The sequence below is a fragment of the Oryctolagus cuniculus genome, chromosome 6 (genome assembly GCF_964237555.1).
Source record: "Oryctolagus cuniculus chromosome 6, mOryCun1.1, whole genome shotgun sequence".
Classification (NCBI taxonomy): domain Eukaryota; kingdom Metazoa; phylum Chordata; class Mammalia; order Lagomorpha; family Leporidae; genus Oryctolagus; species Oryctolagus cuniculus.
The window spans coordinates 71,231,144-71,252,338 of record NC_091437.1 but is presented as its reverse complement, the minus strand read 5'-3'; the positions used below and the strand labels follow the sequence as shown (position 1 = coordinate 71,252,338).

The following is a 21,195-nucleotide window of genomic DNA, read 5'->3' as shown; positions in this document are numbered from 1 at the left end:
TGCTTTCAGTATTGTCAGAGTTTTGTATCTTTGTGATTGTGGCAAGTAGCATGCTTACAATTTCCTTTAGATAAATGACCACAGTGGCTGACATACTGATGTGTTTTCTTTTTTCATTGTCAGAAACTCTCACTTCGAAGAGTAACAGTGTGTTGACTGACGTAACTTGGAGTTCCAATGGAAGCGATGTGTCAAATGAAGTGAAGACACACTCTGAATCACATAGGGATAATGGACACGGTTCTAGAATGTAGAGGCTTTGGAACGGGGATATTTTGGGTCTAGAAGATGGGGCCAGTGATGGTAAGTTTCTAATGTTGTCAGAAAGTCAGGTTTTGTTCCATATTGGATTCATTATTGGGCGAAGAATTCATTCTCAAAGTTATTATAGGTTTTGATGTTTTTGTGAGGCTTAGCCTCTGTGCCAAGCCTTTCGAAATGCTTTCTGATGTAATGTTTCTTACAGTAACGACTAAGAGCTAGGACTGGTATTATTGGTAACAACTTGAGTTTGGATGTGTAAACTCTGTTGGGGTTCATTGTTAGATCCCCTTGAGTTCAAAGCCAGTTCTCTGAACTCCTACCGAATGCTACACCCACACTACTGCCTGGCTAACTTGTGGTTATTGGGACAAGACTAGAACAGTGCATGTGTGATGGGAGTGTAACTTTCACCAGTTTTGTTTGCTGTGAGTAGTTTGTGTTGCCTCATGGTTTAGACAGTTGAAAATAGGGTTTCTCAGTCTTGGCACTGTTATCGCTTGGGTCCAGATACCTCTGTCGTGAGGAGGAGGACGTTCCTGTGTGTTGCAGAAAGTTTTAGAGTTTCTCCAACGTCTCCCCAGTAGATTACAGTGACAGCATCAGTCCCCGTGGACACTCCCGAAGAGGTCTTCTGAGGTGAGGCATCCCCTGAAGGACACACCCCAGTTGATAGACACAGACAAGAATTGTAGAAATCATGTACTTTTCCAAATCTTAAAAGAGATAGCTTAACTAGACTATTTAGACATCTTAATGCACTCAAAGTAAGCTGGGAACTTTTCATCCTCACCGTTCCTATTAGTGACTTACGCTTAATATGAACAAGTTAGGTTTGTAGAGACAGCCTCTCTAGAAGATGGCCAATATTCTTTTTTCTTTTGCACTTGGCTGAGTTATTTCCTTTGATATCTGCTGGGTCTTCTGAGCTGAAAATATCCTCCTTTTACAAGGACATTTGGGACTGAGGGCATTCCCTGTTTAGTGGTAAGGAAAATCACCTTAATGATGTGAAGTGAAAAAGATCATGGTTTGTACGAAAGGAGGTAAATACAACATGCACAGTTAGCTAGTTACTTGCACAGGCAATGGAGACTCGGCAAGGGTATCCAAGAGCTAACAAATGTGGTTAACTTTGATTGGGTGTGGTTAAGAGATGCGAGAAACCAAGTGACTAGAAAAGAGGCCAGGGATAACTTTTTCACTGTCTGAATGTAGTTTTAACCTTTATTCAGGAACAGGGCTATACTAACTACTGAGAATACAAATAGTTGTAAACCATTTAATGATTTGAAATGAAGTAAGTTGCAACTTGTGCCTTTTTAGGTGAATTGCATTTCCCTGACTGGGAGCTCGACAGGGACAGGGAACGTGCTGGTGAATGTAACGAACTTGAAGATGGCAAGGGTGCCGTGGGCCCCTCAGACTGTGCTTCTTGTGCAAGTCGGCAGTCTTTGACGAGTGATGACAGGCTCTCTGAGTTTGCTAAGGTAAGAATGGATCATTTCAGAAACTCCTATTCTTTTATAACATATGTTCATCAAGGCCTTTTGGTGTTTCTCCCACCGTTCCTTCTCAGGGATCATCCTTTTCACTCTCAGAGCTTTCTTTTGAGCTCCACACCTTGGTCCTTAACTCACATGCTGGTGCTGTGCTTCTCAACATGGGGAAATATGGAGCTCTCTCCCCCCTGACTCTCCACTGCCAACTAGGCAATGAACTTTGGTTGTCCCTCCAGGGCCCTAGTACAGATATGTCAGGGTTTGCTTAGTTGAGTATGCAGCATTTACATCATTGTAATTCAATAAGGACTCTTGATCATCAAGACCAGTGCTAATTATCATGATGCTCTTGAACAATGAGTTGTGTTACTTGGATTGTTTAAAAAAACGTATTGGTGTGAAAGGCAGTGGGGCCCAGAGATTGTCCATCTGCTGGGTTCATTCCCTGAATGCTCGCAGCAGCCAAGGGCTGGGTCAGGCTGAATCCGTGAGCCTGAAACTGCATTTGGGTCTAGCACTCGTGTGCCAGGGCTCCAGGTACTTGAGGCTTCTCTGACCACCTCTCTGGGTGCACATGAGCAAGAAGGTGGAATCTGAATTGGAGCCAGGACTCAAACCCATGCCCTCTGCCCTGGGGTGTATGCATCCCCAAGTGGCATCTTGACCAATGCGTGAAACACCTGCTCCCCATATTGACCCTTTCTTAGGTCGTTTTGCTGAACATTCATAGAATCCTCATATTTCTTCATTGTCTTACAGTCTCATAAACATTTCTATACTTAACAGACTTTCTCTCAGTTTCATTTTCTTGGTGAATGTTTCCCTACCACCTCCTAGTTGCTCCAATGTGGATTCAAGATGCTTTTCTCTTTGTGGATGTTGTCACCCTGGGGTTTCTGTTCCCCATCATTCTAGGAATGTGTTCACTTCTTTGCTGATGGTGCTCCTTGATCTTGCATTTCATGTTTTCCTCAGAGTTTTTTTTTTCCACGCTTGATTTTGTAAAAAGTTTTATGTATTTATTTATATTTATTTAGTTGACAGGTAGAGTTATCGACAGTGAGAGAGACAGAGACAGAGAGAAAGGTCTTCCTTCTGTTGGTTCACTCCCCAAATGGCCCCCATGGCCTGCGCTGTGCTGATCTGAAGCCAGGAGCCAGGTGCTTCTTCCAGGTCTCCCATGCGGGTGCAGGGCCCAAGCACTTGGGCCATTCTTCACTGCCCTCCCGGGCCACAGCAGAGAGCTGGACTGGAAGAGGGCAACCGGGACTAGAACCCAGCATACATATGGGAAGCCGGCACCGCAGGCAGAGGAATAACCAAGTGAGCTAGGGTGCAGGCCCCTCCACCCTTGATTTTCTGGAGCACATCTTCTGGCAGGTTCTGAGCAATGGCATACAGAAGTGTTTTTGATGCTTGGCATCTCTAACTATGCTTTGATCTTACTGTCCTGTAATGTAGGATTGAAAACATGTATGTACTTTTAGGTTGGAAATGGTTTTTCCCAAGTTCTGAAGGCACTGATGCATTGTCTTTCAGCTCAAGGATTTTGTGAGTCAGGCTGAAGCTTCTCATTTTTGATCTTTGAAGGTTTTGGTGTTGCTAGTGGTTTTCAGCAGTTAATTGGGACGTGCTTTGGTATGTTTTTCTGCTTAGCGTTTGTCAAGTGTTTTGGATCTGTGGGGTTCTAGGTGTCGCCAGGACCACCCCCAGGTTTGCTCATCTGTAGGACACTGGAGATGTGGTGTAGAGGCATCTCAGGGCTATAGGGAAAGGAGAGGAAGCTGTGTCATCAATTCCCCATGCTCGTCTCCCAGTAGATTCACCTAACATGGACAAGCTATGGAAGTTGTGCTCTTCTTGGAGAGCTCTAGCTATTCAATGGGCAGGTTTTGACTGGGGCTCCTACTCGGTGTTCTCTCTTCCTACCCTGTCCTAGAATCCCAGGCTTCCAGAAGGCAAATGCATATCAGTATAAACTGTACATTTTCGCAGTTTCGGCATACATTGTCCAATGTCTGTTCATTTGTCTAAATAGGAACATGAGATATCTTTCCCATGATCATGGCATATATTTAGAGCACCTGTGGTTTCTGTGGTAGTGTTTTACCATGACCACTAGACCGATCTTTGGTTTTCTTGGCTCAAGTTACTCCTTTAGTACATTATTTGTATTTTAATTGTTTTCAAGATATATTTATTAAAGGCAGAGTTACAGGGAGGCTGGGAGAGTGAGAGAGCGACCTCCAATCTGCAGGTTCCCTCTGCAAATGGCTGCAATGGCTGGGAGTGAGCCGATCGAAAGCCTACAAGTGTGCAGGGGCCAAACCATTTGTGCCAAACCCTACTGCTTTCCCAGGCCATAGCAGAGTACTGGATCAGAAGAGGAGCAGCCGGGCCTCGAACAGGCGGCCCCATGGGATGCCGGCACTGTAGGCATCACCTTTCCCTGCTATGCCACAGTGGCAGCCCCTGTGCTTTCATGTTTGAAAGAATTCTGACTCATTGGTTGGAAGGCAGAGACACAGAGATGTTCCAGCTGCTGGTTCGGTCCCCAAATACTTGAGTCAAGTACAGTGTCTCCAACGCAGCATGTGTCTCCAACCTGCGGGGCAGGGACCCAGGTGTTTGAAATATCACTTCCTGTCTCCCAGGCTGTATGTCTCTCCCTGGCCATTAGCAGGGAGCTGGGTAGGAAGCAGAGCAGCTGGGACTCAAACGGGCACCCATGTGGGATGCCTTTGCTGCAGGTGGATACTTCACCTGAATACATACAAATCTCTGTGTATATATATGTATACATCGATGAAATTTTTGTCAGTGTTGGCTTCCCAAGATTGTGCACTTTTATTATGTGCATTTCCCACTGAATCTCACAGGGAATTCTCTCTAGTGACTAGGGCTGAGTTGTGTTCTTGGGACATTTTGCTGGTCACTGGTGACACACATCATTTGGAAAACACTGTATAGAGGAGACCACCATCTGAGCCTAAAGGGCTTTAAGCAGCAAACTCCCAAAGCTCATGGGAGCAAGTGTAGAAGCAGTGAGAGCGTTGTTCTCGCCAGATACCGATGGATGTATGAATTGCGCTTCAGAAAAGACCCTGAGGGACTCTCTCCACGAGACAGCATGGGGCTCCATGTAGGAGCCTCAGAACTGAAAGAGCACTCATGGTGTGGCATCCTTGCATGGGGAGACACACCCCTCTCGAATCTGCATGAATGTCTTTGTCTGTGGATCTAGAGAATGGTCTCTAATTAGCAGGGCAGGGAAGGGATAAAGAGGAAGAAGGACACTCATGGTCTACCATGTATACTACTTTAATGAAAGGCCTAACCAACTGGTACTAATCATGGTGAACTATATACATAGGAAAATCTAGGAGGAATCCGTGAAATTGGTGATGATGTGACCACCCATCTGAGAGAGGGAGGCCAGTCTCCCAGGCACTGGGTTGTTGCTTGGTCGGCGGGGAACGGAGCGAGTGTCACGGTGCAGTCCCAGAGCCCACAGATGAACTCTGCAGCCCCCACTCTCTGCCTGCATGGGGGACTCAGTCATGCTGATGTTCTCCAAGGCCTGATGTTCTTGGCCTTGAGGATGAGGTGGACATTCTAGCAGAGGGGCTGGAGTAGGCAGGACAGGTTGTAGCTGCAGGACACAGAAGCAGCCATGAGTGCACTCTTGCCCATCTCAGGCTCCCTCCAGGTCCCGCCCTGCAGCCGCAGTCCTGGAGCCCCGCACTGCCCATGGGTAAGGCCCTCTGCTGACCAAGGAGCCATGGGTAGCCCTCTCCTCAGTGCACAACAGGAGAACCTTCCCCATCTGCCACCCTGGACATCCCGCAATCCCTGCCCAGCACTCACCTCTTAGTGTCACTGAGCCTCTCCATGGATTGGAACCACAGTGCAAACTCTGCGTCGCGCAGCAAAGTATATTGGCTGGCTGCCACCTGGAGCCGCTGCATTTCTTGGAGAACTTTTATCTCCTGGGGCAAGAGGGGCAGAGAGGATGCTGACAGGCCTGCACTGGGACTGCTGGAGGGGCAGACTGTGGCAGGGGCAGGGGGCTGGCCTCTGGGTCTTTTAGCTAGAGAAGCCTTCCCTGGCCATCCCTTCCAGGCTCCAAGCTGTCTTCTGAGTAGCATACACACAGCCCCTCACCCAGGAAGGAAGTTCTCCTGGATTCCAGTCCCTTAGCCACAGCCTCCCTAGGGATGCTCTCCTCCTTCTGTGTGTATCCATCCCAGTGGAGAGAGCAGACAGACACGCATGGGCTGGAGCCTGGGCTTTCTGCCCAGGGCATCTCTGACCCCTCCATCCCCTCTGTGCCTGGAAGATAGGGCAGAGCTGCTCACCTTTGTCATTTTCAGCATGTTGTTTTTTCCCTGGAAGGCAGAGTCCATCAGAACAGCCCCTGGCCTGTGACTAGCCCCTGGCCCTCCCCTCTGGGTAAGAGGAAGGAAAAGAAGGTGTCCCTGGGACAGGCTGTTAGCTCTGCAGAAGGGGACATGGTGGCTGAGGCTCAGGGAACTGCTGTCCCAACCATGTCTGATGGCAGGCAGGGAAAGTGAGGCCTGGGAATGGATGGGTGCACTGAGGCATGTGGGTGCTGCCTGACCTCACAGGGGCCCAATTTCTCTCCTTCCCTTGGGTGCCACCCAACTCAGAGGCTGAGCAGGCTCAGCCAAGACCTTGTGCAGCTTTGCAGTCAGGGACTCTGGCTATGCAGCTTCAACCGTTGGGGGACAGGGATGGGCACCTGGTTGCAGGCTCCCGCACTCAGAGGGGATATGCAGGTGAGCCCTCCTCCCTGGGACAGCTTGTGAGGCCTCCGGAGACATGGGCAGCAAGGAGCTGGGGGCTGAGAGCTCAGCCCAGGACCCTCCCCCCAAGCCTCAGGGTCCTGGAGCCTGCCCCACCCATGGCAAGTTCACTCACATCTACGAAGTCCTTCATGGCGATGTCCAGCCTATCCAGATACATGATGAAAGTGCCAAGGAAGGGGACGGCTCCCTGTGCCGTGAGGTGGTGGTGGTGGTGAGCAGCTGTTCTCAGGTGCCACCAAGGCCCGGCCCCTGAGATGCACTCCACCCCAGCTCCTGGAGCCCTGGCCACATTCCCCATTGGGAAGCTCCCCGCCCCTAAAGTGCCTTTCCCAATTCTCCCTGCATCCAGCCAACTGCCTCTAGAATCGGACAACCCTGGGAGCCCTGATGGCATGATAACAAGTCAGCTTGTGGGGTGCCAGCCCCAGCTCAGGCCCAAGTCTGCTGGGAGCCCTTCAGCTCAGGCCCTCAGCTCTGGTCTCTCAACTGGGGTCTCTCAGCTACTGTGGTGATGGGCGCGGGCAAACAAGGGAGGCAGAAGGCCCTGCTCCCTTGACATGGGCCCCCAATGGGAGACAGGAGCCCCTGCCCCCCCCCTCCCCAGGCACACTTGCCTTCTTCTGCAGCCGCTGCCGCATCTGTGTTCTCTGGGGGTTCTGCTCCCGGGCGGGCAACCTGCAGATCGCCATCTGCCAGGGTCAGGGTCACGTTCAGGGAGATAGTCCTTTCCTGACCGGCCCACATTTGTGCAAACCACCTTGAGCCCTGCATGTCTGGCTCACTTCCATTGGTATAATGCCCACCCTGCACTCCCCTCCTCCCACAACGTGCTCTGTATGGATTCATGCAGCTCCCACTGGGAAGGTGGCTTTGGGGGATTGACCACGCCTCCCTGTGCCTGCTCCTCAGCTGGAGAGGGTGCTGGCCTCCCCTCCCACCTCAGGTCCCCCTTGCGCTAAGGATCCTTTGACTGACCTGTGCCTCAGCGTGTCCCTGAGAGGAAGCCAGGCCCAGCACCCCATACCCTGCCTCCCTGGATGCACATGAGGCTCCCTGTGCAGACTGAGAGACAGGCTCATGCTGCTTGCTTCTCTCCTCGAGAAGACAGAAGTTCTGCTCCCAGGGCAGCCAGTAAGACCCAATGCTTGGCATCCCACTCGACTGCTCAGCCCCTGGCATTCCCAAGCTGTGCAATGTGTGGGGCAGGCTTGGCAGCCCTCCCCATGGAAGGCTGCAACAGAGAACACTGTAGCAGGCCTGGTTTCCAAAGGACCTCTAGGGCCCCAGCACAGATGGAAGGAAGCCCTTGCTGCCGCATCCACCTCACAGCCTGGGGGAAGCAGGAACAGCATGGGAGCCAGAGACCTGTGGGTGCTCACAGCCCCCTCTGAGAGCCAAGCTGCTCTTGCTGCAGCCCATTCCCATTGCCCTCTGAGCCCGACTGCATCCCACGACCTGTGAACACAGCCCTCTCTTGGCCTGTTGTCCTAGCAGGCACACCCCAGGTTTTCTTTTCAAGCACACTTTCAGTGACACCAAAAGCTCCCCTCTGCCCTGATGCCCTTACAGCCACACCCCTTCCCCTCCTGCCAAGCCCTCACCCCAGTCCCTGAGCCCCCACTTTACCTTCATGGGCACATCTCTGTTGACTTTTTTGTCCTGTGTGCAAAGACGCTGAAATTTCCTGGCACTTTTTCTGTTGTGAGGGGAAAACCAGGAGATATTTGGATGGAATGGTGAGGTGGTGGATCAAACCCCTTTGGTTTAAGAACAAAGATCAGAGGATCCACCCTGCCTGGTAGTATCTTCTGTTTTGATTGTGTGTGTGTATGTGTGTGTGTGTGTGTGTGTGTGTGTGAGTGTTTACAGAGTTGGAGTGCCCAGGCAGGTCCAGTGCTGCGTGGTGCACAGGCGCAAGTATGTAGTTTGGAAGCCACATGTGCCTGACTAATGGAAATGTCATCCTGAGGCAGAAACCCAGTCCTCATGTCCCAGGGCCGCTGAAAGATGGTGCTCCCCACCCCTGCCCCCGGCAGTCCACGCCTCTCCCTGTGTCCCAGGATACCAGCCTCTGTGAGTCTTGGAGGATTAGTGCTTAGGCCCGAGGGTAGTCCCGGGTCCACCAGGTGCTTTGAGGGATGCACACCCACCTGGAGACTTCTCCCCACGTTGTTTTCAGCTGGCGTACCGGGTGGCTGTGCAGAGCGCAGAGGATGGTGTGGACCGAGCAGTAGTTCCGGAGAGCCAGGCACTCCTAGGGCAGGGAGCGGATGAATGGCAGGTAGGTGGCTTGGAGCCCCACCTGAGCCAGGCTCAGCCAGCTGTGCTGACATCCCCCTCATGCATCAGAGAGTTGGCCAGGGAGCCAGAGCAGGTCAGTGATGGGACCCCCTTGAGCCACGCTCACATGGGCTAGATTGGTTTCAACCCATGTCAGGGGCCTAGGCGGGAAGTGAGCATGTAGTTCTGGGACAAGTGAGTGAGATCAGGCCACCTCGTGGATCCCAAGAGCCCAGGGATTGGGCAGGATCTGTGACCACAGACTGTACACCTGAGAGCTGAGGAAGCAAAGTGGCACGTCCCTGCCGTGCAGAGAGGGAGCCCCTGGGACAGCCTCAGCTTACCTTGGCCACCTTGATCCAGTGTTCCACCACGCGGGCCCTGTCCTCTGCCTTCATGCTGGGGTCCCCCAAGCACGTGGTAGTAACACAATGGGCCACGTGGTGGTAGTGGATGATGACAGCGAGAACAGTAGGGGGCAGCTGCGCATTGACCTCCTTGTTCTGCTGGATCCGGATGGAGCTGTGGCACTGATAGGGGACCACATTCTGGAAGAGCTCCTGGGGGCAAGAGGGTATCCCATGGGCACAGCCAGCCTAGCTCGAATGCAGTGAAGCCCAGCCACCCCGGCAAGTGACAGTGCTCGAAGCTGCAGCTCAGGTAGTTTGGCATGCAGCTCCCCAACATGGGAGCAGCTGGGCTATGTGTTCTGCCACTGAGGTCACCTTGCTCCTGCCAGCCCAGATCCCAACCCTCCCAAGCCTTGAGGAAAGAGACAGAGGTGTGTGCTCCCAGGCATCCCGCCCAGTATCTCATCCTTCTGCTCTCTCGGCATCTGCCCTGGAGTCCTTGTCCCTGTGCCAGTGCTGCTCCCTGTGACAACTCCAACAAGGTGCTTGCTGTTTGATATGGATATGTGTGCTAGGACCCAGGACAGCTGTGGCATCGCAGGCAGATGGGAAGGCAGTGGGTGGACCTGGATGCCCTCCACCTAGGCCCGTCCAGTACCCTGTGGGTCAGATCCAGCCCTACTTTCTGCCAGGCCCATGTCAGTTGATCTGCAGAGTCACTGTGCAGCTGGTGTGGTTTGGGTGCCCTCTCTGCCAGCCATGGGAGAAAGGCAGCCTTGGGAGTGAAGACATTGGTCCAGTCACATAGGTGGTGGGACCTGAAGCCTGAACTGCAGCCAGGCCACTGGATTCTGGTCGGGGCAGCTGTGGGGAGGCTGGTGCCAAAGGGGTGTTCGGGCCTGGCCCTGCCGAGACAAGCCCGCTGCTCACCGCGTCCATCAGTGTGAACTGTTCCGCCAGCAGCTTGGCGGGGAATGTGGTGATGCTAGCCATCTTGCGAGGCTGGTTGTTTGCAGGTCCCGGACATGCGCAGGAGACTTTGGTAGTTGTCTTTGGTGCTGATTCTGCGCATGGTGGCAGCCTCAGTTTTGAAATGGATCCTGTCTCCAGAAGAGGTTCTAGCTCTGTGAGCAGTGGGGGATCTGGCTCTAAAGCCAGTGTTTGGCATGACTGCAGCCTGGCAAATAGAGCAGGAGCTGGGAGAAGAGAAAGGGTCAGCAACATCAAGCACTTTCCAATGGCCTCTCCAAAGCCAGGCGCGATCCCATTGCCTCTAAAGGGGCTCCAGCCCCAAAGCCCACCGAGAGAATCTCGCGGAGTGCAGTGCAACTTACCGACTGCTTCTGCCTGTGTGGGACTTGGGTAGGCCATCCTGACACGCAGAAAGCACGCATGGGTCTGCAGGTCTCCTCTGGGCAAGCGGACCTGCTTGGATCCGACCTTCATCTTGAGAAGCGGGAGATCCGTGCGATCGCAGAATTCGGCCTTGTACTTGGCTTTGCAGCTTTGCAAACAGGAAGCCATGTTCCTGGGGAAGGAGAGTGGGCAGCAGAGTCAGACTTGACCTTACCCTGCTTGCTGCCCTTCCAGGACTCCCTGTGTGGGGTGGGGCACGGAGCCTGCCGGTGAACTCTAGCTTCTTAAAGACAATGCCATGCTTTGCTGTTTTCCAAGGCGATTTCTTGACTGTGAATCCCAAGAGTTACAGAGAGAGAGGGAGAGACACACACCGGGGCAGAGGTCTTGCATCCACTGCTTGACTCCCCGGATGGGCAGTGGACAGCACTGGGCCAGGCTCATGCGGGGAGTGAGGAGCTCCATCCAGGTCTCCCACATGGGTGGCAGAGGTCCAAATGCTTGGACCATGTTCCCCTGGTTTTCCCAGACCCCGAGCAGGGTGCTGAATCTGGACTGCAACAACAGGGACACCAACCAACACCCACAAGGGATTCTGGCATTGCCAGCAGTAGCTTTCCTTTGGATGGCTTCCTTCTCATGTTCCTTTCAGTGCCTTTCCATTCATTCCCATGGTTTTCTCAGGTGGAGGCCCCTAGGCTCTGGCTCTGAGCAGACTTGGGAGTAGGTTGCTCCTGGGATGGTGGGTTGGGTTGGGTGGTCAGGGAGGGTAGGCAAAGCTGGAAGCAACTGCCCTGGGCATGGCTATGTGGGTGTTGTCTGTGAGCCCCAACATGCCCGCTCCTCTGCAGAACGTGTCTGCTCCTATCCATAGCACTGCTCTTCAGCACTTCCTTTGCATGTGCTGGGGCCAGAAGTTGGAGTTGCACCTACTGTCTGCCTCTGCCTTGCCTCAGCCCTCATTTTCCTGCCACTCTTTCGAGTGACAGAAGGCCACATCTGCACCCCAATCTCCCTGCATCTTAGTGTGACATGGGGTTCTCCTTGTGATCAGAGTAGGGGACGTTGCAGCTACTCCCAGAGGAGGTCAGCAAGCCTCAGCTCTGCCGCTGCAGGACAGGACTTGTATAGGATCTTGGCTGTGAGGGTCTGATTCCCCACAACTGTGAGGCCCTTGAATGCTTTGTTCACTGGATTTGTGGCAAGTGTCTGGAAAAGTGCACAAGGGAAGGGCTTCCCATATATGTGTAGAGTGAATGATTCGTTGCAGACCTGCCAGGTCGATGAGGGGTCTGGGCAACTGCTACCAACCCTGAGGGCAGCTGTTCTGTGCATATATCGAGGACAGGAGCAGCTGGAACAAGTAGGAAATGTGGCCGGTATGAAGGCATAGCAGCTTCCAATGCCCCTGCCCACATGTGATGCTGGCAAGCCATATCAGGGTTGGCCAGTTCAAGTCTTGGCTGTTGTCCTTGGTGTCCAGCTCCCTGCTAATGAGCCTGGGGAAGTGCCAGATGATGGCCTAAGTAGTTGGACCCCTGGCACCCCTGAGGGGGCCAGATATAGCTTCAGGCTCCTCAGCCCGGCTTCCCAGAGACCTGCTTTTTGAAGCCATTTGGGGAGTGACCCAGCAGATAGAAGGATGCATTCTCTCTTTCTCTCAGTCTAACTCTGCCTGTGAAAGAAAACATTTCTGATTCTTGAAAAAGGGGAAAGCAGGATTGCCATCTGGGAGGTTTTCCAACCATAGAGGCACATGGCCGGTTCCCACCTGAGTAGAGACATTGGTTCGTGAGGGTGCAGAGAAAGGAAATCAAGAGGTGTGACGCAGTGTGCCAGTAGCCCTGTCCACAGAGAAAGGCACCCGTTCCATGCCCGCCATGTCTTAAGTCGCTTAGGTCATCTAAAACATGTAAGATTCATCTCTGCATCACCGCAGTGCTGAAAGGCAGCTACCCACCTGTCGAATATCTGGTCTAAGTAATACGGAATGGTGGAGAAGTCGCTGTATGTACACAGGAAGGTGTTGAAGTAGCAGATCCTTTTTCCCAGGGGGCCCGGGACCAGGGCATCCAGCAGCATCTCTTTAGTGTCTGGCTGTAGGGTCCGCATGGCACAGACCTCTGCCAAGTAGAGCATGGACCCATTTCCATACTAGGGAGGACCAGAAAGGACGTGAGTCAGTGGCAGTTCCAGGGAGCACAGGGGAGCAGACACCCGGGTTGGGAGAAAACCCCAGTTGGGGCCAAGAGGCTGAACAGGGACTGAGGGATGAGAAAGTCCTGCGAGGGGGCCAGCAGTGAAAGATGATTCCGTGCCCCTTGGGGGAGCTAGAAATGAGGGCAACTGTGTGATTTGCTTTGCCACCAGACTGCAGAATGGAAACAAGTGGGCGGAGTAGGATATGAAGCCCCAGGGGAGGCTAGATCCTGAAAAGAGCCATAGTCAGAGGTGTCTGCCTGTGGCGTAATGACCACAGGCGTTCTGCCAAGTGACCTGACTTGAGGCATTACAACGACACATGTGTAGAGCCAGTCCCCAGCCAGCCTGGTCCTTGGAGTTTGTCCTCATCAGGGCATCACTGCCTTTTCAGAGCCGAATTGTGGCCCCCATCCCCAACACACACGTGGGGTTGTTCTGACACCAGAGCACTTGAGTGTGACTGCTGCAGTTGGGCCAGTAGTCCGCAAGGAGGTGATTGACCTTACCCCCAGAAATGGCGTGGGCCCCATCCCATTACCTTGCTGTGCTCATTGGCAGATGCGACAGGGGCACAGAGAAGCCCAGGGGAGCATAGGAAATGAAACTGGGGATGGAGATGGCAATGAGCCCTCCTGAGAAATCACCTTGGCCATGCCCTGACATGCAGCCACCAGAAATGGGAACAAGCGACTCCTGTTGGGAGAGCTGCCCAACCTGGGCTCCTGTGCTTTGAGCAGCCTAGCTGACTGTGCTCCGTGAGAGACAGTGAGTCTGTGTCCTACAGCACCGCTGCCGTGGCAATGCAGCTGAATCCCAGTGCTTCCCAGCAGCCATGCAAGTGTGGCCACAGGGGCAATGTCGTCCCATGGAATAGAACAGGTGGGGGCCAGGCTCCAGTCCTGTGTGGTATCTTCAGCCTTTTGGTTGAACCCTCTGCCCTTTTGTGTGGGAAAACCTTCCTGGTGGGATCACTGAGTCCTAAAGCTTGGAGAAGACCTGGAAGGCAGTGGAGCTGACTAAGGACTGCACAGGATTCTTGGACTAGGTGGGCAAACATTCAGCACCATGGCCACACACGATGCTTGTGTGAACAGGGAGTTTCCCAACACCCAGTTGCCAAGGGGCTGAGATTTCTTTGAGAGTGGGATGGGGGTCAGTCACTGAGTGGGAGATCACGAGGCCAAAAGCCAGGGGCGTTCCTCCCTTCAGGATGTGGTTCTAGGCACACCGTGGTCATCTCGTGCCCCAACACGTGGGTGCTCCTGGGCCCCTCGCTCACTCCACACCAGCATTAGCCACGTTGTTGGCCTGACTCACGTGTCCATTGACGATGCCTGTGGCTTCCTCATGTGTTCTGTCTGTGGACTCGAGTGTGGAGCTCTGCAAAGAGAGTGTGTGGCAGCCCAGACCGGAGGCATCAGTGTTGTGCTTGGCTGTCCCCACAGAGAATAATTCCCCCCATGAGGCATTCTGTTACCCAGGTTGGGAAAGTAAGGGCCTCTGTACCCTTGTGCAGCCAGAGAGGTCTCCAGAAGACAAGAGGAGGTCCCCCAACACCCACTTGCCCAACCAGCTGTCCACAAAATAGGGTATGAACACGCAAGACACAGGAGGCTCCAACACGTGAATCGTGTTGCTGGGCAGCAAGAGCCCCTCTTCTTCTGCCACTGTCATGGTGAAGGGAGGGGCAAAGAAGACCCAGATGGGGTCACAGGTGATCCCCTGCCAGGACGGGCCTGTTCCGCTACCTGGGGCTGCCTCCTGGGCTGTTCTGTTCCCTGGGGTGGCCTTGCAGTAAGAGGCCACAGACACCCAGTGTGAGAGCGGAGCCAATGTCTCAAGCGCCGGAAAAGGCCAGAGCCTGGCAACGATTGGCAGCAACGAGAGAACATGGTCTTCTCCTGAACGTCTCCCATCAAGTGAGCCGCTAAGGACTGTTGCTATCAGAGTGTAAGTTCTATCACCAAGGAAGTGAGGTCACATCTTCAAAGTTCCATTCTGTGGACCCTTTCCCTTAAGAAGATATGCCAAGGCCCCTCTGGGCTGCTGCCACAATATCATCCCCTTAACTGTACACAAGGAGACAAACACAGTGCCATTCCTCAGCTCCCTCAAGAGACTTGAATGTAGACAGGGCCCTAAGCCTGCGGACAGACAGACAGCTGGGTCCCAAACCTCCTTTTCGTATCATTTCCAAACACTCTAGCATGTTCCTTCGGGAAAACCCCTAAGAAACAAGCAAGGTATGGAGACCCATGAAAAGCCAAGGTTAGGGACCCAACAGACTCTAAACTGCATCTTGAGTCGTGGATCCTGCCCCTTCGGGAGATGTTGAGGTCACAGCTTAAAGCGCATCTTCCCCGAATACGGGTTCAGTGTCTCTGGCTATGATAGCAGCCATGTCCAAGAACTCCAGGAGAAGGTGAGAGAGCTCACCTGAAAGCCATGTCCCCAAATTGGCATCAGATCTCCCATCTTCAGCATGCAGGGCCCCAGAAACAGGCCACCTTATCGATAGAGCAAAAGACCTCACAGAAAATCACTAGGGCTGGGGGATCAAATACTGGCTAGGAAGCTTCATTCTGACCACAGAGAGTGGCATCCATTTGAAAATAGGTATGAGCTCATTCAAATTGTCCAGCCTCTTTAGAAGAGTGCAATACTAAGGATGCCTGAGGAAATAGACTCCTTCCAGGTCTGGTTTGCTTGGTGTTTTATGAAAGAATCTCAGAGGACATGGGCGAAATCATTTTCCTCGCTAGGGAGTCAAGTGAGGGACTTGGCATTAGACTTAGCTTGTAATCCCTAGAGTTTTGGGTGAGCTGCTTTCTTTTCCATGTCCTCCAAGCAATAGGAAGAGCCCTAGTCCTCCCTGCTTCAAGCGATAAGACTGGGGAATTAAGAAAGTCATGAACGAGGCCAGGAGTCATTTGGGTACATTTGTAAGATTTATTTATTTAATTTCAAGTTAGTGTTACAGGGAGGCAGAAGAAGACAGACATAGATAGATAGGTAGGTAGGTAGATAGATAGATAGATAGATAATAGAGTTCTTCCATCCCTTGATTCAGTCCCTAGATGGCCGCAATGATTGGAGCTGTGCCGATGCAATTCCAGCAGCCAGGAGCCTGCTCTGGGTCTCCCAACCGGGTGCCAGAGCCCAAGCATTTGGGCCATCATCCACTGCTTTCCCTGGGCCCAGTAGAGAGCTGGATCAGGAGAGGAGCAGCCGGGACTCAGACCTGCACCCATACGGGATGCCAGCACTGCAGGAGGTGCCTTGACCTATGATGTCGCCATGCCATCCATTGCGCTTTCTGTTTTCAAAGAATTCCTATGTATTGGTTTGAAAGGCAGGGACACAGAGATTTTCCATCTGCTGGTTCAGTCCCCCAAAACTTAAGTCAAATAAAGTGCCTCAGACTCCATTTGGGTCAACAACCTGTGTGGCAGGAACCTGTGGGGAACAATCCGGACTAGACTGAGTTACTGGAATTAAGACTTATTCTATGCATCTGCTCTCCCACAATATGGCGCTGGGAGAGAAGAAAACAGCTTCTACACAGGTGCCTCCAGTTCAACCAATAAACTGTAGGACTCGCTCCTGATTGGAGGAGAGCAGCGTACTCGGCGTGTGGGCAGCCGAGTTGGGATTGGCGGAGGAGGACTATAAAGGAGGAGAGAGACGGCATGCACAAGGAACATCTAAGGGGAACATCTAAGGCGAACACCTGTGCAGCCCCCGAGAGAGCCGGCCGGCGGTGTGCAGCTCCCCCGCAGAAGTGGGGAATGTGGCAGGGGGAACTGCCCTTCCACGGAGGTGGAAGGGTCGGTAGCCAACCCGGGAAGAACCAGCAGCAAACCCGGGGAGGGCCGAGCAGACGAAAGAACAGCGCAGGGTCCTGTGTCGTTCCTCCACGAAGACGGGGAGCGACATAATGGTGCCGTGACTCGGATAGGAAACCTAGCTCGGATAGGAAACCTAGGACGGATAGGAAACCTAGGAGGGAAGAAGTGGAAAATACCAGAGAGAGAGACTAGCAAACAGCCTAGGGAAAAGCCGGACGAAAAAGGTGCCGGAAGAAGCTATTGAAAGCCTAGGCATAGACTCAGATACGGACTACGGACTACGGGGGGAAGCTGGGAGAAATCTCTAAGGTTGAAAGCGAAAGTGAAAGCTAGAACAAACAGACTTGGATGCGGACTGTGGGGAGAGGCCAGGAGAAATGAGGGAGGAGTATTGTTGGAGGAAAGTTTGGGGAAACATACCGGGTAGAGAAAAATGTTAGGGAAATTGAAGCCGCGGGGGGCAGGCCGAGGCTGAAACGAAAGCCACTTTGGGATTCTCAAGTTAGCCCGGGAATAGGGGGCGAAAAGTTAAAACCAGAAGCTGAAACGTAAGCCAGATTGGGATCCGTCTGATTAGCCCGGGGAGCAAAGGACGGGAAGCCAAACCGTGGGGCGGAGACGTAAGCTGGGTTGAATTCGCCAGGCTAGCCCGGGGAACTTAGATGGAATGCTAGTGGCGGACACGTAAGCTACGCTGTGTGACTCGCGGAAGCCGCCGCGTGCAGAGAGAGCACGGGGCGTGAATAGATAGGGAACAGGGCTGGCGCCAGGCCGTGGTTCAGACGCGAAAGGGTTAAGTGCGAAACTGCGGAGTGTGTGCGCAAAGCGGGCTGAAGCGGCTCAGCCGGAAAGCTGGAAAGCCACGGAGAAATAGCCTCGGGGCGGAGCCTGCCGGCAGGGCGAGGCGCCGGGAAGCTGCGGGGATAAGAGAAACAGAAGTTTTAGAAGTAAAGTGAGAGAAATAGGAATGCTGGAAGACAGAAGTGGAATTGGAGAAATAGGAATGCCCGGAGATAGAGAAATAGAGAAATAGAAAGGCCTCCCCTCAACATGGCAATGAGAGAGCTTGGATTCGGTCTGCCTGATTAAGTGAGGCGATGAGCACCTGCGGGCAGCTAGCAGCTTATGCGCCGCGGGTCACCGAAGACAGGCACGAATTAACATCAGTAAGGCCTCCCCCACAATACGGCAATGAGAAGGCTTGGATTCGGTTTGCCTGATTGTTAGGGCTTGTAAGCCCCTGCAGGCAGAGCAGAGCATGCGCTGCAGGGCACCGAACACAGGCATGCATCAGCGCCTAAAAACCTCCTTACAACATGGCGAAGAGAGGACCCGGATTCGGTTTGCCTGATAGGACGTGTAAGAACCTGTGGCAACTCTAGCAAGTAGAGCAGAGTGTGTGCTGCAGGACACCGAAGACAGGCGCGTATCAACGCCAAAAAATAAAAAGAAAGGGGGATCTGTGGGGAACAATCCGGACTAGACTGAGTTACTGGAATTAAGACTTATTCTATGCATCTGCTCTCCCACAATATGGCGCTGGGAGAGAAGAAAACAGCTTCTACACAGGTGCCTCCAGTTCAACCAATAAACTGTAGGACTCGCTCCTGATTGGAGGAGAGCAGCGTACTCGGCGTGTGGGCAGCCGAGTTGGGATTGGCGGAGGAGGACTATAAAGGAGGAGAGAGACGGCATGCACAAGGAACATCTAAGGGGAACATCTAAGGCGAACACCTGTGCAGCCCCCGAGAGAGCCGGCGGGCGGTGTGCAGCTCCCCCGCGGAAGTGGGGAATGTGGCAGGGGGAACTGCCCTTCCACGGAGGTGGAAGGGTCGGTAGCCAACCCGGGAAGAACCAGCAGCAAACCCGGGGAGGGCCGAGCAGACGAAAGAACAGCGCAGGGTCCAGTGTCGTTCCTCCACGAAGATGGGGAGCGACAGGAACCCAAGGATTTGAATCATCACTGACTGTCTTTCCAGGCTGTACGTCTTTCCCAGGCCATTAGCAGGGAGCTGGATAGGCAGTGGAGCAGCCGGGCCTCAAACTGGTGCCCATATGCGATGCCATTGATGCAGGCGGGCGCTTAACCTACTACACTACAGTGCCAGCCCCTCCTAATGACTTCTTATCTCTCATTTTCTTTTGTGCATCATCTACAGGTATCTACTGACACATTGCAATGGGAATCTATAAACTATTCACACCTATAAACATTTAGTTTAGACTTCCACTTCATCCACATAGAAGCAATGTAGTTCCAAATGACTTGCTACAAAATACACATGAGATCCGTATGTATAGTCATTGCCAGTTCTGTGATTTTACTTTAAATTTCATTCCAAGTTGTAAAAGTGATTTCTATTCCATGGCGGTAGTGAAGATCCTGTATGTGTCTTTTCCTTTTCTCTTACCCTGGGGCGCTTTGCCACTTTTTGGTTGTTCTGTGTTGCTGCCATGTAGTGTCGATTTGCTTCCAGGAGAGGGCAATAGAGCTTCCCTGTCAGGCAGGTCTAATGCTGATGCTGTCCCTTAACTTGTCCATAAGAAGATGTCATTTTGGTTGGAAGTTTATTCCTTCAGTTATGTGAAGATAAGCTTTCACACGCTTCAGGCCTGTAAAGTTTCTTGTGAGAAACCTGATCGTCTTACCGAATTTGTAGATTCTCATGCATCGCTTTTGATAATTCTCTGGGGGAGGATTCAAGACCTAGAATTCTTGAGAAGGAAATCCTGGTCAACTCTGGTAGATGTTCTTCCACTGAAGTCACCAAAGTATCCCTTTCTACCAGTCATGCCTAGAGAGTGATTTTCTACACATCCTGTGCACCCCCACCTTGCGGTGTGCTCTAAAGGTACTGATGGCCTGCTGTGTGTTCAATACCACCTGCTGTACTTTGTTCCTACTTGCTGTGGGGACAGGACATGTCTGGTTCACAGTGGATACTGTGGGGTTTCAGCTGAAGGGGTTTTCGTGTGTTTCACTGGATCAACCTCCCTGTCTCCCTCCTCCCTGCCTGTCTCTCTGGCACTCTGCCTTTCAAACAGTAAAATAATTTGACCAGCCAATCTATAGCAGCAGAGAGGCCCTAGTTCACTGGTGGGTGCAGTCAGAAAAATTTTCCCAAAAGGCTGTATGCAAGTTTATTGAGAGCTTTAGTCCTGCCCACCACCGCCTCGGCCACCATCTAATAGTGAATCACATCACCTGCGAAGCAAGCTCGAAACCCAGTAGTAGCCAGTTTCCAGTCTCCCTTCCCCCAGCAATTGCAACTGCCAATTAGTTCTCGGTCTGTGAGTATGCTCTAGATGTTTCATAGAGCTAGCATTATAAACTATTCTCTGCTGTATCTGGATTCCCTCAACTTGCACCATGGTTTCAAGTTTTGCCTATGCGGTAGCCCGTATCAGTACTTGTATTCTACTTCATGCTGAATTCCATCATACGAGTAGACCATATTGTGTTTATTCATTCATCTACTGATGGACACTGGAGCTGTGGTTGTGTTTTGGCTAGTGTGAATCCTGTGAAGTCTTCTGGATAAATATTTTTCAAACTTGTTTCCGGTTCTTTTAGATAGCTTGTTGAGAATGCAACTGCAGGTTCATGGTTATTTGAATAGCCTCGAGGTGGTTTGGAAGGGGTATCTATCTCATTGCAGACTTGATTTGCGATGGCCAATGACCAATAATAGTGTGTCCTTTCAATATAGCTCTTGTGCTGTTCGTCTTTGGAGAAATGTCTGTCCTTGCCCTTGGCCATTGTTGAAGTGAAGTTGTGGGTGAACATTGTGATGCTGTGCGTTAAGCCAGTTTTGGGAAAGTGACTTCTCTCCTTTTGCTTGCTTTTCCTAATTTGCTCTCATACAAAGGACTTAGCAGACATCGACTGGAATAAATCATCACTCTTGTGGTGGGCATCTGGTCCAGTGATTAAAGTACCACAAGGGGCATTCATATCCCCTTTTGGAGTCCTTGTTCCTCTGTGCTTCTGATAGAAGAGCCTGCAGATGCACCTGTGAAACAGACTATGCCCCAACGGATGACAAAATGCCACACAATTCCAAGACCCAGATTGAAGTGCTGGCTCCTGGCTTTGGTTTAGTCCAGCCAGCCCTGGCTGTTGCAGGATTTGGGAAGTGAACCAGGGAATGGAAACTACTCTGTCTTTCCCTCGCTGTCACTCTACCTTTCTATACTAAATCAAGAAATATGAAATATGAACCCAGAAATCTTCCAAGGAAATCAGGAAAGATATTAAAAAATAAAAATACAATGAGGGTCATTAGGCTTTGGGTGAGTTTGTTTCCTTCTGTGTTCTAGAAAGAGGACCATCATCTTTAAATGATATCAGCATTTAGTCCACCTCTAAAGAACTGAGCAGACTGTGAATTTTGTCTATTTTAGAGTATTCACTGTAGAATAATGGTTGGCTTTGATGGATTCTTCGTTCAGTTTTCTTGAGATGTGGAAACACACACAACACACACACACACACACACACATTGACAGACACAAGCAAAGTAACGGAGAGAGAGAGAATCTCTATCCACTAATTCACTCTCCAAAT

At 52.0% G+C, this 21,195-nt stretch overlaps 1 protein-coding gene and 1 long non-coding RNA gene across 51 annotated transcripts in view; one reads left to right on the top strand and one right to left on the bottom strand.

The window, feature by feature from the left end:
- LOC138850245 (uncharacterized) overlaps positions 1 to 21,195 on the top strand; it is a 514,649-nt gene that overhangs the window by 198,029 nt on the left and 295,425 nt on the right. For 47 of the 50 annotated variants that reach the window (XR_011389934.1, XR_011389944.1, XR_011389950.1 and 44 more), the window contains 2 exons: positions 124 to 303; positions 1,588 to 1,751. This is a non-coding gene — a long non-coding RNA (uncharacterized lncRNA). Of the gene's footprint in view, positions 1 to 123; positions 304 to 771; positions 901 to 1,587; positions 1,752 to 21,195 lie in introns of all 50 variants that reach the window. The other 3 variants (XR_011389932.1, XR_011389969.1, XR_011389964.1) reach the window with 3 other exon arrangements.
- LOC138850239 (ral guanine nucleotide dissociation stimulator-like) lies at positions 8,743 to 13,090 on the bottom strand. The gene is made up of 4 exons (XM_070076555.1): positions 12,539 to 13,090; positions 10,557 to 10,750; positions 9,217 to 10,418; positions 8,743 to 8,846 (listed from the first exon to the last, which is right to left on the bottom strand). The coding sequence occupies exons 1-3, from the start codon at positions 12,715 to 12,717 to the stop codon at positions 9,922 to 9,924; spliced, it is 870 nt and encodes a 289-aa protein (XP_069932656.1). The 5' UTR covers positions 12,718 to 13,090; the 3' UTR covers positions 8,743 to 8,846; positions 9,217 to 9,921.

Bases quoted from the DNA above. Each gene is read 5' to 3' on its own strand.
- LOC138850239 (XM_070076555.1), bottom strand. From the start codon at position 12,717: ATGCTCTACTTGGCAGAGGTCTGTGCCATGCGGACCCTACAGCCAGAC. The intron at 10,751-12,538 runs GTGGGTAGCTGC...CTCCTTCCCCAG, and splicing joins TTAGACCAGATATTCGACAG to GAACATGGCTTCCTGTTTGC. The intron at 10,419-10,556 runs GTAAGTTGCACT...CTCTTCTCCCAG, and splicing joins CACACAGGCAGAAGCAGTCG to CTCCTGCTCTATTTGCCAGG.